At 48.9% G+C, this 20,848-nt stretch overlaps 1 protein-coding gene across 1 annotated transcript in view; it reads left to right on the top strand.

The window, feature by feature from the left end:
* Positions 1 to 20,848, top strand: part of SLC13A3 (solute carrier family 13 member 3) — a 69,370-nt gene that overhangs the window by 40,031 nt on the left and 8,491 nt on the right. Inside the window, exons 6-10 of the mRNA XM_080812970.1 lie at positions 281 to 406; positions 4,183 to 4,278; positions 5,243 to 5,347; positions 9,602 to 9,699; positions 14,353 to 14,465. Of these exons, the coding sequence (XP_080669096.1) occupies positions 281 to 406; positions 4,183 to 4,278; positions 5,243 to 5,347; positions 9,602 to 9,699; positions 14,353 to 14,465 (538 nt within the window). The remainder of the gene's footprint in view (positions 1 to 280; positions 407 to 4,182; positions 4,279 to 5,242; positions 5,348 to 9,601; positions 9,700 to 14,352; positions 14,466 to 20,848) is intronic.

Here is a 20,848-nt window from a genome sequence, read left to right on the forward strand (position 1 = left end):
GTGGGGGAATGGCTGTCCTGAGTGCCCCCCTTGGCCTTCACTCCCCAAATACATTTTATTACTTTACTCTGATTATGTAGGGACATTACAGAACATTCAGAAAAATGTAGGGAGAAAACTTGAAATGCCTTCAATCCCACTGCTAATATTAAGTACACACTAGTTTCTGTATAGAAACCTCGGTGTTCTAGCTAAGAAATAGCTCCCCGCATGTATACAGTGTACATGGGCGTGGCTGACCTTGGCCGGCTCTCATCTCCGCCCCCCACCCCTTCTCCAGTTTCTTCCCACAGTGCGACGTGGTGAATTTCGGCTCCTGGTTCATTTTCGCCTTCCCTCTCATGCTGCTGTTCCTGTTGGTGGGCTGGCTGTGGATCTCCTTCCTGTACGGGGGAATGACCCTGAGGTACCCCTCATGCTTACTTTGAGCTTTGAGCCTGACTGGAATTTGGCTTCCTTCTCGTTGGGTAGAGCGTCTTCTTCTCAAATGGAGTTTCCTCCCACCGAACCCAAGGATTGCCCTGATAATTTCACGTTACCTTCTCATGCGGTGACTAGAGTAGACCTCATCTCCCAGGGATGAGAGGGTTATGGGTGGTGGGACCTCCCTGCGACGCCCGGGCCCTCCATTAATGTCACCCATCATTGATAATTAGTGACAACCCTGTCCTTTGAGTAAGATAAACATTCCTATCAGAGGAGAGGGAAACACTGTCTCCCATTTGATGGGGTGCTGGTACAGGAGATAACTTGGGGTGGCAATGAGAGCAAACTATTAAATAACATCGACGCAGAGAGTGAGAAAAAGCATCCTTTATCAACTCTCATAGAATGCAGCAAGTCTCAGTTGGGTGGTAGAAGAGCCGTACTACCCCTCCAACTTTCCTAAATCAGCTTTTTAAACACAGAGCAAGCGTCAGTTCCAGAGATGTGAGCCAACAATGGTGTCTAACCAGAGTGTGATAATTACTTTGCTTTTGTGTTTTTATTTTTACAATTAGTTTTTTTTTTTATGGCAAGTGATTCTTGTTTTCCACTTATGGGAGTGATATAAAGTTTTCTGTTTACATACATTTCTTAAATTGAAATGATGCATCTATTTGGAAGAAAGTATTAAGCAAATATGAGCCAGGTATGTGGAGATGGGGGTGTTTGTGAAGGTAGGTTACAAACACCTGGAGTTGGGGACGTCCTAACATAGGAGTGACAGCCCAGGGCTGTCATCCCCTCACCTCTCTCTGGGCCTTCATTTGCTCATCTGTAAAATGAAACCAGTCGAAGTTACTCTGGACCAAAGAGATGTGAAAATGTTTGAGACTAGAAAGGCTCTGATCATGGTGTTCCTTGACTCACATGCCTTCCAGAACCTCTCAGAGCAGAAACTCAGGGTTCAAAGCCCACATTCGCCCAGAGAAGCAAGTCCTGACCTTGGACTCAGACGGACCAGAATTCAAATCTTGCTTCCACGTGATCTTGAGCAATTTGGTAACCTCCCTGAGGCTTCATGTCCTCCCTTGCAGGTTGGGGCTAAAAAGTAGCTACAGCTAAAGTAAATGCTGAACAAGACACGGTGGACAGAGCCGGAAATAGAGCCTGTCTTTCCGGTCTACCTGTTTCAATCTAATAAGCTTCTGCAGAACTCAACCACGAGAGGATGGAGGAAATGCAGGTGGAGGGAAGTTCAGTGACAGAAGTGACAGACACAAATTTCTCTGGGTAACAGAGAAATTTCAGGCCAATGCCACGGCACCATCTTCACTCAGCAAATATCCGCTGAGCACCCACCATGTCCCTGCCACGGTTATGGGTGTTGAGCACGTACCAGTGGGCAAGGCAGAGACTGTCCCTGCCCTTGGGGAGCTCACACTCAAGGTGGGGAAGACAGACAGGGAGCAGCCAAGTGCAGCAGGAATGCCTTCACAGCACAGTCACAAGTGCTGTGAAGGAAAAGACAGTGAGATTAGATGCTATGCCCTGGAGGGCTCCCACCTAAATGGGAGGTCAGGAGACCTTCCTTGGGGAAGGGACTTTTGAACTGGGATCTGAAGAATGAATAGACTTAAGTCAGTAAAGGGAGTGGAGGAAATGGGCATGATGAAGGAGCATTCTAAGCAGATAGAACAGTAAGTGCAAAGGTCCTGAGGCTGGAGGTAGCAAGGGTTGTTCTGCAACTGAAAGGTTCAAGTGACCAAGTTCAGGGGATAAGGGAGATTTGTGGGAGATGAGGCCAGGGAATGAGACAGGAGTTTTCACCTGGGAATGATTTTGTCCCAGGGGACGTTCATCAATATCTATAGACATTTTCGTTGTCACAACCGAGGAATTACTACTGGCATCTAAAGAGTGAATGTCAGGGATGCTTCTAAACATTCTGCGATACACATTCAGCCTCCTGCAGCAAGGAATGAACCCAGCCTACAACAGAGAAAGATCCTGCCCCAATAGGTTAATAGTTCCAAGGTTGAAAAACCCTGGGCTAGATCATTGAGGGTCTTAGCGGAATTTGATCTTTATACAAAAAAGTCATTGTGAGGATTTTTTAAAAAATATATTCTTTTGTTGTTGTCGTTGTTTTAATTTGGATAAGCAACACATACACTTGGTTTAAAAATCAAAATGATGCAAAGAGGTACACAGTGAGAATTCTTCCCAACCGTGCTTTCATTTACCTATTCACCCACTACTTCCCCCAAAACAGGTTTCCTGTGTAATCTTCCAGAGTTCCCTGAAATAAATACAGGCAGGTAGAGTATATTTTCTGCGACTAGTCTCCCAGACAGAAATGATTTCATATATTCGCACATATTTTTGTAAGGTAAATTTCCACTGGGGTCAGAGAATAAACCCCTTTTCCTTTTAATAGATATTTGATAATCCTCCCTAGGACTTGTATGAATTTGTTTTCCCATTTATGATGGATCTGAGTCTGCTTCCCTGCAGCGGTGGATTTTTGCCAATCTGATAAGAGAAAAATAATTTGCATTCATTTTACTAAAAGTCATTTGGAGCAACTTTTCTTACTGAGGGGCAACATGAAATCTTCCCTATCTTCATAAAAGCCACTGGTGTTTTCTTTCTTGTGGCTTGTTAAACTGTGTTTATGTCTTTTGTACATTTTTCAAATGAAGTATTGATCTTGGTCTTATTGATTTCTAGTACTCTTTATATATATAAGATTAGTGCTTATTCTCAATCCTTCTCATGGGGCTTCTGAATTTTCAATTACAGTTTCAAAGATTTTCCCATTACAGGAGTTGTAAAAAAAAAAATCACATATTTTTATCTAGGACTTTTTGTTTTGTTTTGTTTTTCCACTGAGATCTTTTACCTGTTTGGAGTTTGTCCTTGGGGTGCAATGTGAGGTTTGGATCCAACTTCATTTTTTTGTTCCCAATGGCCATGCAGCTATTTATATGCTATTTGTGGACACACAAAAGTTTTAAAATGTGACAAAGTCTAATTTATCTATCTTTGGTTGCTTGAGATTTTGATTCTAAGAAATAGTTGCCTAATCCAAGGCCAGAAAAATTCACCCCTGTGTTTTCTTCTAAGAATTTTATACAATGAGCCCTTATATTTAGGTCTGATCCATTTTGAGTTAAAAAAAAAATTATATGGTTTGAGGTAGGGGTTTCCATTCATTCTTTTGCATGTAGCTATCCAGTTGTCCTAGCATCATAGGTTAAAAGACTGTTCCTTCCTGCTTTGAATGATCTCGGTACCCTTGCCAAACCCCAACTGAACAGGGAAGTCTGGATTTATTTCTGGATTCCCAACTCCATCCCATTGATCTCTATGTTCGACACGACCAACTGAATAGCTCATCTTTTCCACACCAGTCTGAGACACCAACTTGATCATAAACTAGGTCTCCAGTCTATTTCTGGACCTCCTATTTTGTTCCATTAGTTTATTCAGGTACCTGTTTGACCCTCTAAAGAATTATATGCCTGGGAGTCTTAGGATCAGATTCACGTTTTTAAAAGACCACCAAGGCTATTGGTGGGAAGAAGAGATTTTCGAAAGGGAAGACACAGTCTGGGAGCCACTCAGCAGCAGACTGTAGAAGTCTCCAGAAGAGAGATAATGAAGCTTGGCCAGTGGGTGGGGGTCTGGGGGAGAAGTTAAGTAGTTAGTCATACTTGCGGCAGCCCCTCCTCACTTCCCTACTGTCTGTTTCAGGGGCTGGAGGAAGAAGAAATCTGAGATCAAAACTGATGCAGAAGACAGGGCTCGCGCCGTGATTCGGGAGGAATTCCAGAACCTGGGGCCCATCAAGTGCGTGGTACGGGGGTTCCTGGGGTGGGGAGAGAACCCAGCATAGACTTTCAGGAGACCTATCTCCTGGCCTGACCCCTGGACCCCTGGAGGCTGATGTCAGGGGGAATTTCAGGACGATGGCCTAGAAGCCTGGAGGTGGAGGGTAGGGGTATGACTTACACAGTCAGCCTCTTGGCCTGGTGCTGGGGGAAACACCCTGAGGACCAGGAAGCCCCTCAGGGTAGCGGGGGGGGAACCTCCTGTCCTTCCAGCTAATGCGCTCTTTCCCCCTTGGCACCGGGATGCCCAGCACTACCTCGGGCAGCTCTCGGGACTTTTTCAGTGTACAGTTCCCATTTGGTGAAAATACTAGGAGTCAGGAGGTCTGCACCCAAGAGCTGGCCCTGCCACTAACTCCTATCTATGTAGACCTGGGCAAAGCACTAACCCTCTCTGGGCTCAGCTCCCCAGTCTGTGGAATGGGCATGTTGGGTAGATATTTACTCCAACATTTGGGGATTCTGTGTGTCTGCCCCTCTCCCTGTCTGTCTTCCCCCTCTGTGCACCATCGTCCTCTGCATGGACAACTCTTCCTCTCTCTCTTGCCTACCTCTGTTTCTGTCTGGCTGCTTCCTTTTCTTCCTGCTTTTCTGACTGCGCCTCTGCTTTGCTTTTTCTTTCTCTCTGGTGATTCTCCTTAAGACCTTGGGAAATTCCAGGTGGGCATGATATAAGTAACCTGGGGGGGAAGGTGGTGACCGATCCTCCAGAAGGAGCCTGGGGGAGTGTGGCCACCCCTGGACAGGAATCCCTTACACCCCGGGACCCCTTCCCCTCACTCTGGGGAGTGGATTACTTCTTGAAGCTTCTCAGAGGCAGGCCCCGGGCAGGGTCACAGCCAGCAGGCAGCTGCCCCAGGCCTTCACGCTGTGGTCCGCCCAGAGCCCACCATCAGCATGACGCCTGCCTGTCTGTGCCACAGGTTTGCTGAACAGGCCGTGTTCACCCTTTTCTGCATGTTCGCCATCCTCCTCTTCTCCCGGGATCCGAAGTTCATCCCTGGCTGGGCCAGCTTCTTCACCCCTGGGTGAGACTCGGGGGACCGGGGGGTGGAGCCCGATAGGGAAGGTTCTGGGATGGGCCATCTGGAGCCAGAGAGGCCGTGCAGCTGGAGGGGCTGGGCTGGGTATACACCCTTGGTCCCGTGGGACTATAAATAGCTCCTTCCTTTACCCTCAAAAAAGTTTAGGTTCAGATGATAAAACATTTTGGGTTCTCATGTGTTAGGAGCTTTGCCTTTGGAATGAAGCAAAACTAGGTTCATGCCAGCTCTTGCGCTTGTAAATGGTGCACCCCTGAGCACCTCATTCATCCGTCCATCCATTCATTCATTCATTCACTATTAGTTTTATCGTTCAATCCGTCAACATTTACTGAGCGCCTCTTATGTGCTCCACATTGTGCTCGATGCTGGGGACACAGACAAAAGCAATTAGTTCAACAACAAACCCCTGCAGATTGGTAATGAGTGCAGAGAAAGAAAGAGCAAGAGGGATATATTATGGAAGAACAGGCGGGGGCATAGACTTCGGGTGATCCTGGGAGGAAGTAAAGCTGAGAAAAGTAGAGAGACGCTCTGGAGATCTGCTCCAAGGTCTCCTGAGAGCAGGAGGCAGGAACTCAATTTAGCACCTTTGGAGAACTGAAAGAAGCCCAGTGTGACCGAGGCTCTGCAGGAAGGGAGGAGAGTCAGCAAGACGTGGCTGAAAGGGCAGGAGAGACCCAGATCCTGGAGAGTCTTGTTGGACACGAAAACATTTGCTCTTTTCTGTGTGGGAGGCTCTGTGGCTCTGTTTTCTCATCTCTTAAATGGTATCGTCTTTGGATTGGTCCAAGGATCAGTGAGTTAGTTCATGTCAAGTGATTAGACGAGCCCATGGGAAGAACTCAATAAAATATTAGCTCTACTTATTAGGGGATGGATTGGGGGAAACAGGTAGGAGCTCTAACACCATCTAGATGGCCCCCCGTCATCTAGGACAGGGCTGGTGAACTAAGACTCCTGGGCCAAATCTGGCCCAGCACTTGTTTTCGAACAGCTTTGATCTTTTTAAATCGCTAAAAATCAAAAGACAAATAATATTTGTGACACATGAAAATTACATGAAATTCAAAAGTCCGGGTCTACAAATAAAGGTTCATGGGAACTCAGCCACACCTGTTCATTTATGAATCATCCACAGCTGCTTTCCTATTGCAACAACAAAGTTGAGTCAGGACAGAGACCATATAGCCTGCAAAGTCAAGAGAGTTCACTGTGTGGCCCGTTACAGAAGATGTTCACTGAGGCCTGGTCTAAGGGAAAGGCCTTGCTGGCATGCGTCAGAGTGGTAGCATTGGACAGGCAGCCATCAAGGTCTGTTTGAAAGTTAGAAATGATAGCATGTGCTACCCAGTAGATTTGGGGGCATGAGGGACAGAGCACCTGCATGGATGGTGGTTAGTTGCAGAAGAACATTCCTTTTTTTTTTTTTTTCCTTAAGATTTTATTCATTTATTTGACAGAGATCACAAGTAGGCAGAGAGACAGATGGGGGAGTGGGGGAAGCAGGCTCCCCACTGAGCAGAGAGCCTGATGTGGGGCTCGATCCCAGGACCCTGAGATCATGACCTGAGCTGAAGGCAGAGGCTTTAACACCCTGAGCCACCCAGGCACCCCCAGAAGAACATTCTTTAGGAGGCTGGGCTGTGGGTGGTTATCAACAATTCGATTCTGGGCTTGCATTAGACTTGTCAAGTCAAATAGGTCTTTCAAATATTGCAAGGGAGAGTGTAGAAAACTCCCCATACATCTGGGAGCTGGGTAGAGGGGAGAAATGGAAGAAGCAGACTGTGAGGTAGGCAGAAAACGGGGAGCAACAAACGAGCAAAGACCAAGGTTGGGGAGCCTTTTAAGAAAGAGCAAGTGGGTGACCGTTGTCAGATTCTGATGTGCCAAAACATGATTAGATAGGAAATACGTCCTCTGGCTTCAGCGAGATCTGGTGATTTCCATCAGCTCCATCCGGTAGAAATATAATGGGAGACACATACAGCTCTGTACTCGCAGAGTATAGTGACTCTTGGAGTCTCAGGCTCCCCCCATTAAAAGGGACGATGTAAGGTTCTGATCTCATGCAGGTTATTATGAGAAAGAAGCAACGTCATTTCATGGAGCCAAGAGGAGTGGCTCTTACTACCATTGTCTTATTTTTCCAAAATGAAGATACTTTATTTTTTTTCCAAGTGAAAAGTGGGTGTTGTAAACATTCCAACAAGACCAAGAAAGTGAAAATCACCTAGAAACTCAGTCTCCAATTCTGATGACACATCTTTCCTGACTTAAAAATGCCTGTCCGGGAACTGTCCTACATCTCAATCCCATGGGTAGTTACAAGCCTATCTACATTAGCCAAAATGTAACCCATATCCTCTAAATGGGTGCATTCTATTGCATGTTAATTATATTTTGATAAAGTTAACTGTAAAAATACATGTAAACTAGCTAAAAAGAAACCTATCTAAAGATTTTTTTAACAGAAATGTGATGACAGTAGACACTATTTATAATCTGCCTTTTTCTTTTTTGTTTAATTAGAAAAGTTATGCATACTCATAAAAAATTCAAATAATGCTGAATTGAAATAGTGAAAGTCACAATTAAAAGTTTGTTGTCTAACAGATCTGATAGATACATACACACACACACACATATATACATGTTACAAAAATTGGACAGTATAATAATAATCACGGACAACTTAACTATTCCTGACCCACTTCATTCTTTTTAAATGCTCCATAGTATTCTACAGAATGATAGCATCTTAATCTATTTAATCAATTCCTTTTGGATTGTGTCTGATACTCCAAATAAAAACTTTTCTTTTGATTTACAAAATATCTTGGTTGTACTTCTATGTCAATGCATAAAGATTGATATTATCTTTTATCTTTAAAAAAACAGGGGCGCCTGGGTGGCTCAGTGGGTTAAAGCCTCTGCCTTCAGCTCAGGTCATGATCTCAGGGTCCTGGGATCGAGCCCCGCATCGGGCTCTCTGCTCAGCGGGGAGCCTGCTTCTGCCTGCCTCTCTGCCTACTAGTGATCTCTCTCTCTCTGTGTCAAATAAATTTAAAAAATCTTAAAAAAAAATAGATGCAGGGTATTTCATCCTCAATATACTATTATATATGTTATTGTACACAAGTTGTTTACACATGTCTGTACTAAAAGGCTCCCATTTTTTCCCTCTGATCCATATAGAACATCCCTACACATAATCTGTGTACAAGAGCCCAGTTTTCCCGAGGATACCTTCCTAGAAGTACAATAACTGAATCAAGAGGCATTCACGTGTAAAGGATGGAAACATGTGGCCAGCTGCCCTCCAGAGGGTTAAACCAGTTTCTTTTCACACCGCCAGTATGTTTTCCAATGTCCCCATTAAGTACTATCATCGCCCTTTCAAGTCTTGCCTGTTAGCAGACAAACGATACTCCATTAGCGTGGGATTTCTGTTTCTCTAATACGGTGATACTGACCATCTTTTCCAGTGTCTTAGCCTTTGGAATGCTCTTCTTCCCCAATGTGGGGGCTGAAAGGGCTTTTGTGGACATCTGGCTCTATGCTTCATTGAGCTGGGAGCCACACAAATCTGGGTTCAGTGCCCGTCTCCTGCATGGACCGTGGCCTGGCCTTGAGCAAATAGCTTCTGCTCGCTGAGCCTCAGAATCCTCATCAGAGATGGAAGCTGCCTGCCCCAGAAGGCTCTTACTGAGACTTCTGTGGATCCTTGAGATCCACAGTGGATCCTTGAGAGGCGGTAATTAGATTTTGAGGGTCTGTGAGGCAGCCTCCCTCTGTGTTCTGCTGGTGCAAATGGGCTGCATCTCTGAGTAGTAAGCTGCCCGTCGCAGGAGGAAGGCAAGCAGAAGTTGAACAAATGCAGACCGACTCTTAGAGCAGCCCCGGTTCTGGTGATCCGCGGGAGTTCCACAGATCCCATATTTGGTGGCGCTCAGAATTCTTCCCTCTGTGGTTCCGAGTGTCTTCCTAGGAGGATAAACCTTTGTCTCCAGTGACCTCTCAGGGAGCCGTGGCCAGAGAGGGCTTCAGCGTTTGGCCTGTTGGATCCAGGCTGAGCGCAGGCAGGATAATAGTCTGGTATCCCATGGCCTCCAACAATGCCCCCTTCCCAGCCAGCACCTAATTCCCACCCACAAATCCTCATTTGCAAATCCGCCAAACCTGCGACCTGCTGCGATGCCCTGGGTCATGTGCTTTGGGGCCTTGTCATTATAGGTTTCTTTCTGATGCTGTTACCGGAGTGGCCATTGTCATCATTTTGTTCTTCTTCCCATCCCAAAGGCCCTCTTTCAAGTGGTGGTTTGACTTTAAAGGTAAGGTGCCAAGGCTGGGGTCTCAGTGGGCTTGGTGAGGCTGTGACTCGGGGCCCACGCCTGGGACCCGAACCCCACCGCACTAACCATGTGGTTCCTGCTTCTTCCCTTTTCTCTGTCTGAGGCCTTACCTGGTCTGGGCACTTGGGGCTGCCGGAGGTGACAGTCCAGGGCTGGAGTTAGCAACCAGAGTTGGCCAAATCCAGCTGGCTGTCTCTCGGTACAGCCTGTGAGCGAAGGATAGCTTTTACATTTTTTAATGGTTGAAAAGAATCAAAAGAAAAATATCTCATGACACAGGAACAGTCCATGAAACTCAGATTTCCGTGTCCATAAATAAAGTGTATTTCTTCAATAAGAAATTTGTGGACATTTATTATTTAGTTAGTTACATTAGTACTTACACGGTAGCCTCAGTTTTGCCTCTTGGCTCACAAAACCCAAAATATTTACCAGCTGATGCTTTTAAAGAAAAACCATGCGGCCCCTGGGTCCAAGACAGGAGTTGCAATTCTGACTCCAGTGCCTAAAGGGTCAGACGTGCAAATCTCCAGCCAGGTTGAACCTGATAGGAAGTGGTGGGGGGGCACAAACAGCCTAGGGGCAGCGTCCCAGGTCGGTTTAAAAGGATCACTGAGCCTCCCCAACCACACCTCTGCAGTCTGGCCTTCAATGGTCAGCTTGTGCCCCCACTGGGCTCCCAGCAGGTGTCTGTCAGGACAAGGCACGGCCCCCTACCTCTGGGGACAGAGCCTGTGCTCCAGCTGGGACAGTGGGATGAGCTCCACACCAGGAGTCAGAAATGGGATCCTCATCTCGAGTCACAGGCAGGTTAGCTCCGCAGTGGAGGAGGGGGTCTGAGCACGGGGCAGAACACGAGGGTCAGCAGGGAGACGGGATCACCGTGCTCCAGGAACGGTTATCGCCATTGAGCCAACCCTGGGTCCAAGGAGCTGTGGGCAAAGACTCCGTAGCCGGGGCAGGATTTGTCTCTGCTCCTCTGTCTGGCTTCCCGCTGGCCTTCATCACGCGCTCCGGGGACCATGTTCCGGCCTCTCCGTACTTTCTACCGCTTCTAAGCTTTGGCCTTTTTATAGTTCCTGCTTTTTTTTAGAACTTGGGCTCCCTTAGCGTGTCCTCTCTGTCGTAATGCCCACCTTCTCCCGGATCCCCTCCCACAGTGGCTGCCCCCTACCTCCTCACTTCCTGCCAGCTCACGCCCCCCCTATAGCCCACGGCCTCGCTTACCCTCTGTCCCTTGATCTTTCGCTACACGTCTGTGCACCTGCTGTCTCCCTACTTCCCGTGGGTACTGCTGAGAGGAAGAATCTGCTTGGTCTGGCGTGGTATTTGGGCAGCCCTCCCACCAGGCCACCTCCTAGATGCCCGGCCAGCCTGAGGATCGGCTGCCCTTGATCGGGTCCTGTCCGTGGTTCCGTCACCTGGAAAGCCGGGGGCTTCCTCTCCACCGGGGCTGTGGGGAGGGCCTGTGCTGTCCATGTCCAGTATCCTGGCCGTGTTACTGACTTGCTGGGTGACCCTGAGGGATCCCAGGTTGTCTGGGCCTTGCTTTCCCACTTTAAGAGTGAACGTGTCCCTTAGACATTCTTCACCCCTGGCTGGAGTAGTTTTGTAGAACAGAAGTTGCAAACTCAAATGCGCACAGGGAGGGAAGAGTGTTGGGTACGGCAGACTGGGTGCAGGAAAATGTGTTGTGACACACGACCCTTCCCACCTGGCTTTCCTTTTGCCTTGTGGGAACAGAACATTGTTCTGTTCAAGGAAAACGGCAGCTGGGGGCTCGTGACTGGCAAGAGCCTTTGCATCAGGGCACGCCTCCCGTGTCGTGGGGTCTGCGGAAAACTGGCAAGCCAAAAGCCTGTATATAAAAGGGCATCTGTGACTCAGTTTCCACCGAGTGTCACCATGCAGGAGAGCAGGGCTAGTTTTGCCAGATTTGCTGGTTTTTCAAGAGAAACAAAAAAATTGTATGCAATCTCCCTGATTTTAAATGTTGGCCACGAATCTGAACTGAGAAACCCCGTGTGGGCCAGCAGCAGCAGCAGGAGCGCGAGAACACGTCTGGGAGCTGGGTCTGGTCTGCCCGTGGGGTGCAGCACGCCACTTCAGCCGAGAGCTCTTTGGGCTGGAGTTTCGGGTGTTGCCTGGTGGATGGGGAGAGGGTGGCCTCCGGGAGCACCGCCTGTCCCTCGGCCATCCGTGGGCCCGCACGGACTGGGCTGAAATGATGCATTCTTGCACTCAGCCAGCAGGACTTACACGGAGCCTGAGAGAGAGGCCAGTTTCCACGGAGAGAAAGTGACTTGATCAAGGTCACACAGCTAGCTAAACAGAGACAGGGGTAGAACCCAGGCGTCCAGGCCAACCTTGATTTTCTTACTGTACCCTCTGTCTTCTGTTCTTCTCTGGGTGGAAGTCACACTTGCATTTCTGTCCCTTTATGTCACTCACCAAGTATCGAGGCATTGCTTCCTCTTTGGTGGGCAGTGTGTCTGTGGCTGCTGGTCGGGATGAGGACAGTGATGACTTCCATTTCCTCTCTGTCCACCAAGCTCTTCCTCCAGATGTCCTGTGGCTTACTCCCATCACTGTACACAGACTCCGTCCAATGTCACCTCCCCAGAGAAGCCTTCCCTGACTACACTACCCAAAAAAGCGTCCCTGCCTTGTCACTCTCCACCCTTCTACCCTATTTTCTTTCCTTCCCAACACATTATATTTCCTGACATTATATATTTATTGGTTTCTCCCCTGCCTCCCTTACTGGAAATATAAGTTCTCCAAGAGGAGGGATTGTGTCTGTTTTGGCCACTTCGGAATCCACAGTGCCTAGAGGAGTGCTTGACACGTGGTAGGTCCTCAATACATATTTGTGAAATGAATAACCAAGGGCTTGCTCTGGCCCACACCCAGAGCTGATCCCTTTACCCCCAGGGGCCCGTTTCCTCTCCCCACTGGGTCCCTGAGGAGCTACAGTTGCTCCCTTTCACGGATGAGGACACTGAGGCTCAGGGAAGTAGTCACTAGCTCACACCCCACAGCCGAAGGGCAGAGCTTGGATTCGATCTAGTTCAACTTCAGAGCCTGTGCTTTCCAGCCACTGCTTCAGACAGCTCATTGGCACAAAGCGCGGGGTTGGAAGTGTGAGATTCCCATAGTGAGACGCTCTGCTTTTAGGAAACAGCCGCAAGGGCGTGGTCGGATGGGAACATCAAGAAGACAATCCAAGCGAAGGCACAATCCGTGCCTATCGTGGAGCAGGTGGCCTCATTAGCACTCACCACGTCGCTCATTTAATCTGCGTGATGTTCAATCCACGGTCGGGGCCTTCTCCTATGTGCGGCAAGTCCCTTTACTTTTTCAGACCTTGCCTGCCTCTTTAATGAAATAATACTTTCTTGCCTAAAGGCGGAGAACTGAGCCATCCGACGTCTTCCAGCTTTCATCTTAGATAACGAAATTTGGAAAAAGCTGAGAAGGAGAAACAAAGTGTCAGTGGTTGTGTGACCAGGAATTGTCCTGGGGAGGAGGGCACCACCATGCATGAGCCAGACCTGTCCTCTCGGCCTCCCTGATGGCCGCCTGCAGGGATGGTTCCATTTCAGGAGGGTTCACCCTGCTGCAGTCATCGGGCGACACATCTTACATCACATTAGTGGACACGCGTTTTGGAGTACACGCCGAGTACCAGGCAGTGACGCGGGGAGCTGGCTGTGAGCCGAACAGGACCGTGTCCTTCTCCACCACCAGCTCTCGTCGCCTCATCAGTGTTCAGGGGACCCTCCAGGGGCTGTTTCTGCGCCACAGGTCGGCCGAGGAAATGGGGGCTCAGACAGGCAAGGTCACGTTCAAGGGCATGCGGTGAGCCAACACCCAAGCAGGGTCTGTCTCCAGGCCTATGCTCCCAAACACGGGGATAGAAAACCAGCCCTCGGGCCAAATGCAACCCCACCTTGGTCAGTAGGGTTCCCTGGGAGCCACGCCTGCTCACGTGTGTCCTTTGTGTGGCTGCTCCCACCCTACGTGGCCTCCTGGTTCCACAGAGGCCGGCAGAGCCTGGAGTGTCCACCCCCTCACCCTTTACGGACATTTGCTGTGTCCCGTTCCAACCCCTGCTCGCAGATACTGCTGCTTTCAAGGAAATAAAATCCTCCCACAATCCCATGAACCAAAGGTACACTGCATTTCTCTTTTCCTGAATTTCCTTCCACTTTTCCCTCTCTGTACACGTTCAATGACAAAGAGAGCCTTTTCTATGGTAAATGAGGATGAAAGCCGCACTGCCCCAGAAGGGGTTTGGGGACATTGAAAGGATGTCCTGCACGGAGGGGGGGGGTGCCGGTTCCAGGAGGTTCTCACGCTCTGGGAGCCATGACAATTATTTTCATTCTGGATGGAGCAGAAGCCCCTCAGGATGCTCGAGGGGTTTTTCCCTGAAGCTCCAACATCAGATGCTGGAGCCAGACTGTGGCTTCCGGGAGACCCACCCCTCAGGTGTCCCCACAAAGATGGGGCTGCAGGGGCTGGTGACCCTTCCCCAGAATGAGTGTCCTGGGTGTGTTTTGGGTCCTCCTCTGCTCCCAGGGGGTACCCGTGTCCCCTCTTCAGGCTAAGTGCCTTCTCTCCACCCAGCTTCCAACGAAGAGACAGAGCCCTTGCTGACATGGAAGAAGGTTCAGGACACGGTGCCTTGGAACATCATCCTTCTCCTGGGAGGGGGCTTCGCCATGGCCAAAGGCTGTGAGGTAAGAGCTGCAAGCCTGGGCGGGGGGGGGGGGACGCAGGTCCCCCTGTCCTGGCTGCCCAGGTCAGAGCGCATGGGCGGCCACCAGATTCCCCAGCTGCCAGACAGGGATCATCATGGCTCCAACCTCAATACCTGGTGCTGTGGAGGAAAGGAGCAAGGTCTGATCCAGGCACTGCAGGAGCCCACGATGAGCACACTACTACCAACTACTCCTGCTCTCGTGGCTGGCAGTGTCCCCTGGGCACAGAGGAATAACCCCGCCTTGCTCTCCCCCTGGGGCCAGGCACTGTTCCTCATGCTTTACACGCATTACCTCATTTAAACTTCCCAATAAGCCTATTGGGAAGGCTTGGCAAGAATTAGATTAATTCAGATTAAGAAACTGAGGCACAGAGAAGTAAAGCGATTTGCCTAAGGTCACACAGCTATGCACTCGGGATTCGAATCCAGACAGTTTGATGCCACGGCCTATGCTGGTAACCACCATGATATAAATGTTAGAAGTTGTTCATATTAATTAGTGTGATTATGAATATTGTTCTAGACAGCTGTGTGAGCTCAGAGGCAGGGCTGGTACTAGAGCGAGGGGAACAGAGCACAGAATTTCAGGTGGCTGTGGCTGTCGGCGCAGCGCAGGTGCAGGGTCTGACGGCCCTGCTCAGAGCAGGGGCAGCCTCGCTGTTACCCCTTCAAATGCTCACGCTGACCGTAGGGGCTGGGTAATATTTGTGTCCCCATTTTACAGATAGTAAAACTGAGGCAAGGAGAAGTTCCTTAAGCAATTCCCTGAAGGTCATCCGATTGCACTCTGCTCGGGAGCTGGGGTTCCAACTCCAGTCGTCAGCTCTCAGAGTCCAGCCTCCTAATGGCTCATTTTCAAGAACTTCCCAAGTGCAGGCATCACGTGAAGCGCTTTGCAAATGGGGGCTCGGTTTTTCTTGTCAACACCACTGAAGTAGATGCGGTTGCATCCACATTTCAAAGATGAGGGAATGGAGGTAACTCGAGGCTAAATAGCTTGCCTATGTTTGTGAAGCCAGGAGATTGTCAGAGCCGGGATTTGAACCCCCCAGTTCATGATGCTGGGCTCCACCTCATCCCTAAATCTCTCCTTGTAAGCCAAAGCATTTAAAACCACAGCCGATTAAGGGCTAATCTGAAATTAAGGTGAAGGAAACCTGAGATTCCCTCCCAGATTGCTTGCTTTCTTTAATTCAGTTCTAATTTTCAGGTTCCAACGTGGATAGGATATAAGACATCCACAAAGTGTATGCTAGTAAGAAGCCCAGGCTTGAGAGTCCGAGAGTCCGGATTCAAATTCCAGCTCTACCACTCCTTGCTGGGGCACTTGGGGCAAGTTTCTAAACCTCTGTGGGCACCAGCTTTCTCATCTATGAACTGGACCAACGTTTCTACTCTTCGGGCTTATTGGAAGTAATTAGAGAACGTAAGAGCTGGCGTAACACCTAGCACATGGGGAGCACGTAGAACTCCCCGGGCACTCTCTCTAAACCCTGGTTCTGTGGCTCTTGTGGGTTCCCCCTCCACGGAGCAGACTTTGCAATGCAGGCGAGTGAGGAGGGGTGTTAGGTGGTGCTCCTGGGGTTCCTGGCTGTGGACAGGGGGGAGGGCAGCGGGGGGAGCACAACCATCAGCAGACCCCATGACGCCTCCACCAACACCACAGGGAGCGTGGAGCTGAGCTGGCCCTTCAGAGATGTCCGGCCTGGGCTGAGATGGCCAGGCCATACCCCGGCGTCCCTGCTTGTGAGCCGCCCCAGGAATGAGTGTGACCTCGGCAAGACAAGGTCTGAGACAGCCCCTTGGGCTGACGGTGAAGGTCCGCTGCTGCTCACGGGCCCCGGCTCCCTGCGCTGGAACAAGCGAGCCCTCAGAGTTCGGAGTGCTAAGCCATTACATCAGGTCACCCACAAAGCCTTCACTGAAAGTGATCTGGGTGGCATATTCAGGTTCTCGACACAGTGACTCCTTTTTAGAACATATATTTTTATTTTACTCATTTTTTCCCCAACGAATAATACATACAAGTCCAATAGTATAGACTTCAAAGGAAGCAAAAGGATGGTTGAGCAACAACACTGACTGTGTCTCCATTTTAAGAATCCCGAGGACCAGAGAGGTTAATTGACTGGTCCTAAGTAACACAGCTCATAGGTAGCAGAGCTGGGATTTGAACTCCTGCCCATCTGACTTTTCTCACTCCTGCCTTCTACTGGGGATGTATCAGGGAAGGCTTCCCAAAGGGAATGACCTATTATCCAGGTCCTGAAGAGGCCATGCACGCAATGCAATGGTCAAAAGCACGGGCTGTCAAACCAGACTGTCTGGGTTGGAGTTGTGGGTCTTGGACCTCTTCGCTGTGTGGTTTGGTTTCCTCATCTGCAAAACAGGAATGCTCATGGTGTCAAGTCATAGACTTGTTACAATTATGAAATGAGCCAATGCACGTGGAGCCCTTGGAACACAGCCGATGTAGTTGGTTATTATAATTGAATCTGGGAAGCAATGGTGGGGGAGGGAAATCAGAAGGCGGGATGACGTGGAGATTCTTGCCTGAGCAGCTCGGTGGAGAGGGTGCCACTTATCCAGGTGGTGTCAACCTTGCCTGTCCCTGAGGCAGGGGATAGAGGAGATGGTTCTATACCCCCAGAGGCTTCTCTGAGTTCAGGATGTGGTGGGAAAAGTCTCGGCTCTCCGTGGAGGCTGGGCAGCAGGACAGCTGGGCACACTGGGAGGCCGGTCTGGCTCCTGGCCCAGCCCTGCACCGCCGCTGGGGTTTCTGTTCAACGAGGGCTTTGTCAGGCAGCTGCCCTCCTCACCTAACCCCTGCTGGTACCAGTCCCTCCCCAGGCCAGCACAGCCTGCCCCAGGAGGGACCAGAGCGCTCATGGCACACCCTGCTTCCTGGCCTCTGCCCAGTGCCCTCCCCAGGCCACTGCCAGGCCTCCTGGGGCTTCCAAGTCCTTGGATGGGGTCCAGCATGAGTCTGAATGTGTGAAATCCCCAGTGCTAGTTCAGAAGGGCTGGAAGCTGTTCCCAGGGCTTTCTCTGAGCTTGGCAACTCACTTAAACCCACTTAGTGTCCTCAGTGCATTTTCTCTCCCTATAAAACTGCCCATGACTCCTCGTATATTTAGACTCGAGTCTGAAGGATTCCTTGGCCTATACACAGGGCCCAGCATGGCCTGGACCCTGTCTACCTGCCTCCCTGGTGTCAGTGCCTACCTCTCTTCCCTCATTGGCTCCTCTCCAATCCTACTGGCCCCTTAATGTCAGTCACACTAGACTCATTTGCACCCCTGGACCTTTGCATCTTCTTTCTTTCTGCCTAATGCTATTCCCCAAGATCTTGAGCCCTAGCCCTTCAGGTCAGTTCCAAGGTCACCAACTCAGGGGTCCTCCCTGGCACTATGTCTAAGTAGCCTCCCCTATAGCCACTCTCTCATTATTTCCTTCCTGTTTCCTTCACCCCAATTTGCTGATCATCTGTTTGCTTGTTGGTGTCTCTCTTACCAGAACGTAAGCTCTGTGAGGGCTTACATTACATCTGTCTTAGTCACTACTGTTCCGACATTGAGAAGAGTCCTGGTACACAACATGCTCAATGAACATTTGTTGGACATGACCTGTGAGATGGGCTGTTTGGAGAGTTGATGACGTGAGGCATGGGAAGTGCCCAGCACAGGGCAGATACACACCAGTGCTAAAACCAGAGCCACCTTCAACCTCACTACTGTTATCGTTATTATAGTTTTCCTATCTCAGGGGTTGAAAAATTGGTCTTCTTCTGCACCTTCACATATATCTCATTTAATCACCACCCAAATAAACTTATCTATGAATATGTATTCAGGTTATAGGAGCTTGAGAGTAGGTCAGAAGGGAGCAAGGCCTGTAGGCAAGTAGAAACATGTCTATTTTCCCCATCCCTCATTTCCTGCTGGAGAGTCACCTCAGTGAGGATGGTGGTGGTGATGGTGATGATGATGGTGATGATGGTGATAGTGATGATGGTGGTGATGATGGTGATGATGATGGTGATGATGGTGATAGTGATGATGGTGGTGGTGATGATGGTGATGATGGTGATGATGATGGTGGTGATGATGGTGGTGGTGATGGTGATGGTGATGATTATGGTGATGGTGATGGTGGTGATCATAGTGGTGATGATGATGATGGTGATGATGAAGGTGATGGTGGTGATGGTGATGGTGGTGATGGTGATGATGAAGGTGATGATGATGGTGATGGTGATGGTGGTGATTATGGTGGTGATGGTGATGATGATGGTGGTGGTGATAATGGTGGTGGTGATGATGGTGGGGCTGATGGTGATAGCCATGATGATGATGATTGCTATTATCATTTTATTGGAAAGGTAGCCTAATGAAGTAAGAGCTAGATTATAAGCTCAAAATTCCAACCTTAGGACAAGTCATTTCATTTATTCAGGCCAGCCACCACCTCTTTTTGCCTCAGTTTGTTCAGCCATAAAATGGGAGATAATTTTACAGCTCACTTCATGGAGTTGTTACAGGGATCAAATAAGTTATATTAGCCAAGTCTTTAGAATAGTGCCCAGTGTAGAGTAAACTCGATATTAAGTGCTTGTCAGATAAGAATAGTGAATCCTATTCTGTGCTTCCTATGTTTTGCATGCATTTGTTTCATCCTGACCACAACTCCCTGAAGAAACCAAGGAACAGAGATGTTCCTCAATTTGTCCAAAGTCTTTAGTCACACAGCTTATAAGCAGTACAGTGGTCTGAAAGTTCACACATGCACATGAAGACCTCTCGTTTTTCTTTCCTTGAACCAAATTCACTGACTCTCTCCCTAGGAATTATTATACAGAGTTGTATACACACAGCCAAGCCTACTGTGTTTGATGAGGCTCTTAAAGTTGTCAAGCCTCTCCCCTCTCATCCTGCAGGGGGGCCTTAGGCATTTCTTGACATCTTTGAGGGCCATAAGAAACACAGTTTGACAACCACCACACTGGGCCATTTCTGAGTGTTTTTCCAACTCTGGCATTGTAATGATGTGACTTGTAATGATGGCTGGCACATGTGGGGGGCTCACCAGGTACTGGGGCATTTTCCAACGGCTTTTGTAGATTTGCTCCTTTTCTCCCAATAATAACCTTCTGAGATAGGCACTGTTATATCTGCATTTGCAGATGAGGAAACTGAGGCACAGAGAGGTTAAGTTTCTTGCCCAGGATGACACAGCTAGGAAGGAGTAACGTGGGGAATAAGCTTAGGCTGATTTGGGGGCTCTTTCTCTTCGTCCTCTGGCCACATGGCATCTCACCTTGCCTGTTGCTGGTTCTACAGTCTGTGGGACAATGTGGGACCATGTGTTTCCAAGGAAATGGAGCTTCTAATACCTAAGGGAATGAGAAAGGGCAGGGGAAGCCCTTGGGAGTCCCCAAGAGAACCCCAGGCATCAGGGGGTTCTCTCCCCTGAAGCTGCCAGACCTCCCTGTGCTTGTAGAAGCTGAGCCAAGGACCTGAGTGTGCTGGGACGTTGGTTGGAAGCCCGCCACCCAGAGTTGGCTTCTCATTCATCCAAGTCATTAATATTCCTTCTCTCCAGCCTCTCTCCGTTAAATCACACACAACTGCCATCAGTCTCTTAGCCAGAGCTGTGGCCTCTGGGAAAAACCAGTGGCCCCGTTTCCCCCTTGAAGGGTTCCTTGGTCGGGGAAGGGCTGGGGCATTGACTCTGCCATGTGCCATCATTTCTAGGTTATCAGACAAAAGCAGCATCTAGATTTTACAAAGAATCTTCTAGGGAAAGATATGTTTAAGCATTCATTATTCATTCCTTGAAGGTAACTTTTAAGTCAAGTTCTGGGGACCAGTGTAGTATTTTTTTTTTTAAGATTTTATTTATTTATTTGACAGAGACAGACACAGCGAGAGAGGGAGCACAAGCAGGGAGTAGTGGGAAAGGGAGAAGCAGGCGTCCTGCCGAGCAGGGAGCCCGATGCGGGGCTCTATCCCAGGACCCTGGGATCATGACCTGAGCCGAAGGCAGAGGCTTTAACCCACTGAGCCATCCAGGTGCCCCCAAGTGTAGTATTTTATTTATGTAAAAACAGTATTCTGTGTTCTAGAATCCATTATTAAATTTTAAGTTCTAGATAAGCAGTAAATTTTCCATCAAATATAAAAGAAATGTGTACAGTTTCTTTGAAAAACCCAAGTGTGTGATATCAAAGGATACTGGGTTGCTAAAAGGGCTATGGTAAGCACACACTTGATTTAAATACTCTTACGTAGAGTAACTCCTGCAGAAGTCAGTGGGGAGTGCACGATGATAATTCTGCAACACCGAGGGCAGGGGTGGAGT

Source organism: Martes martes, assembly GCF_963455335.1.
Source record: "Martes martes genome assembly, chromosome: 9".
NCBI lineage: Eukaryota > Metazoa > Chordata > Mammalia > Carnivora > Mustelidae > Martes > Martes martes.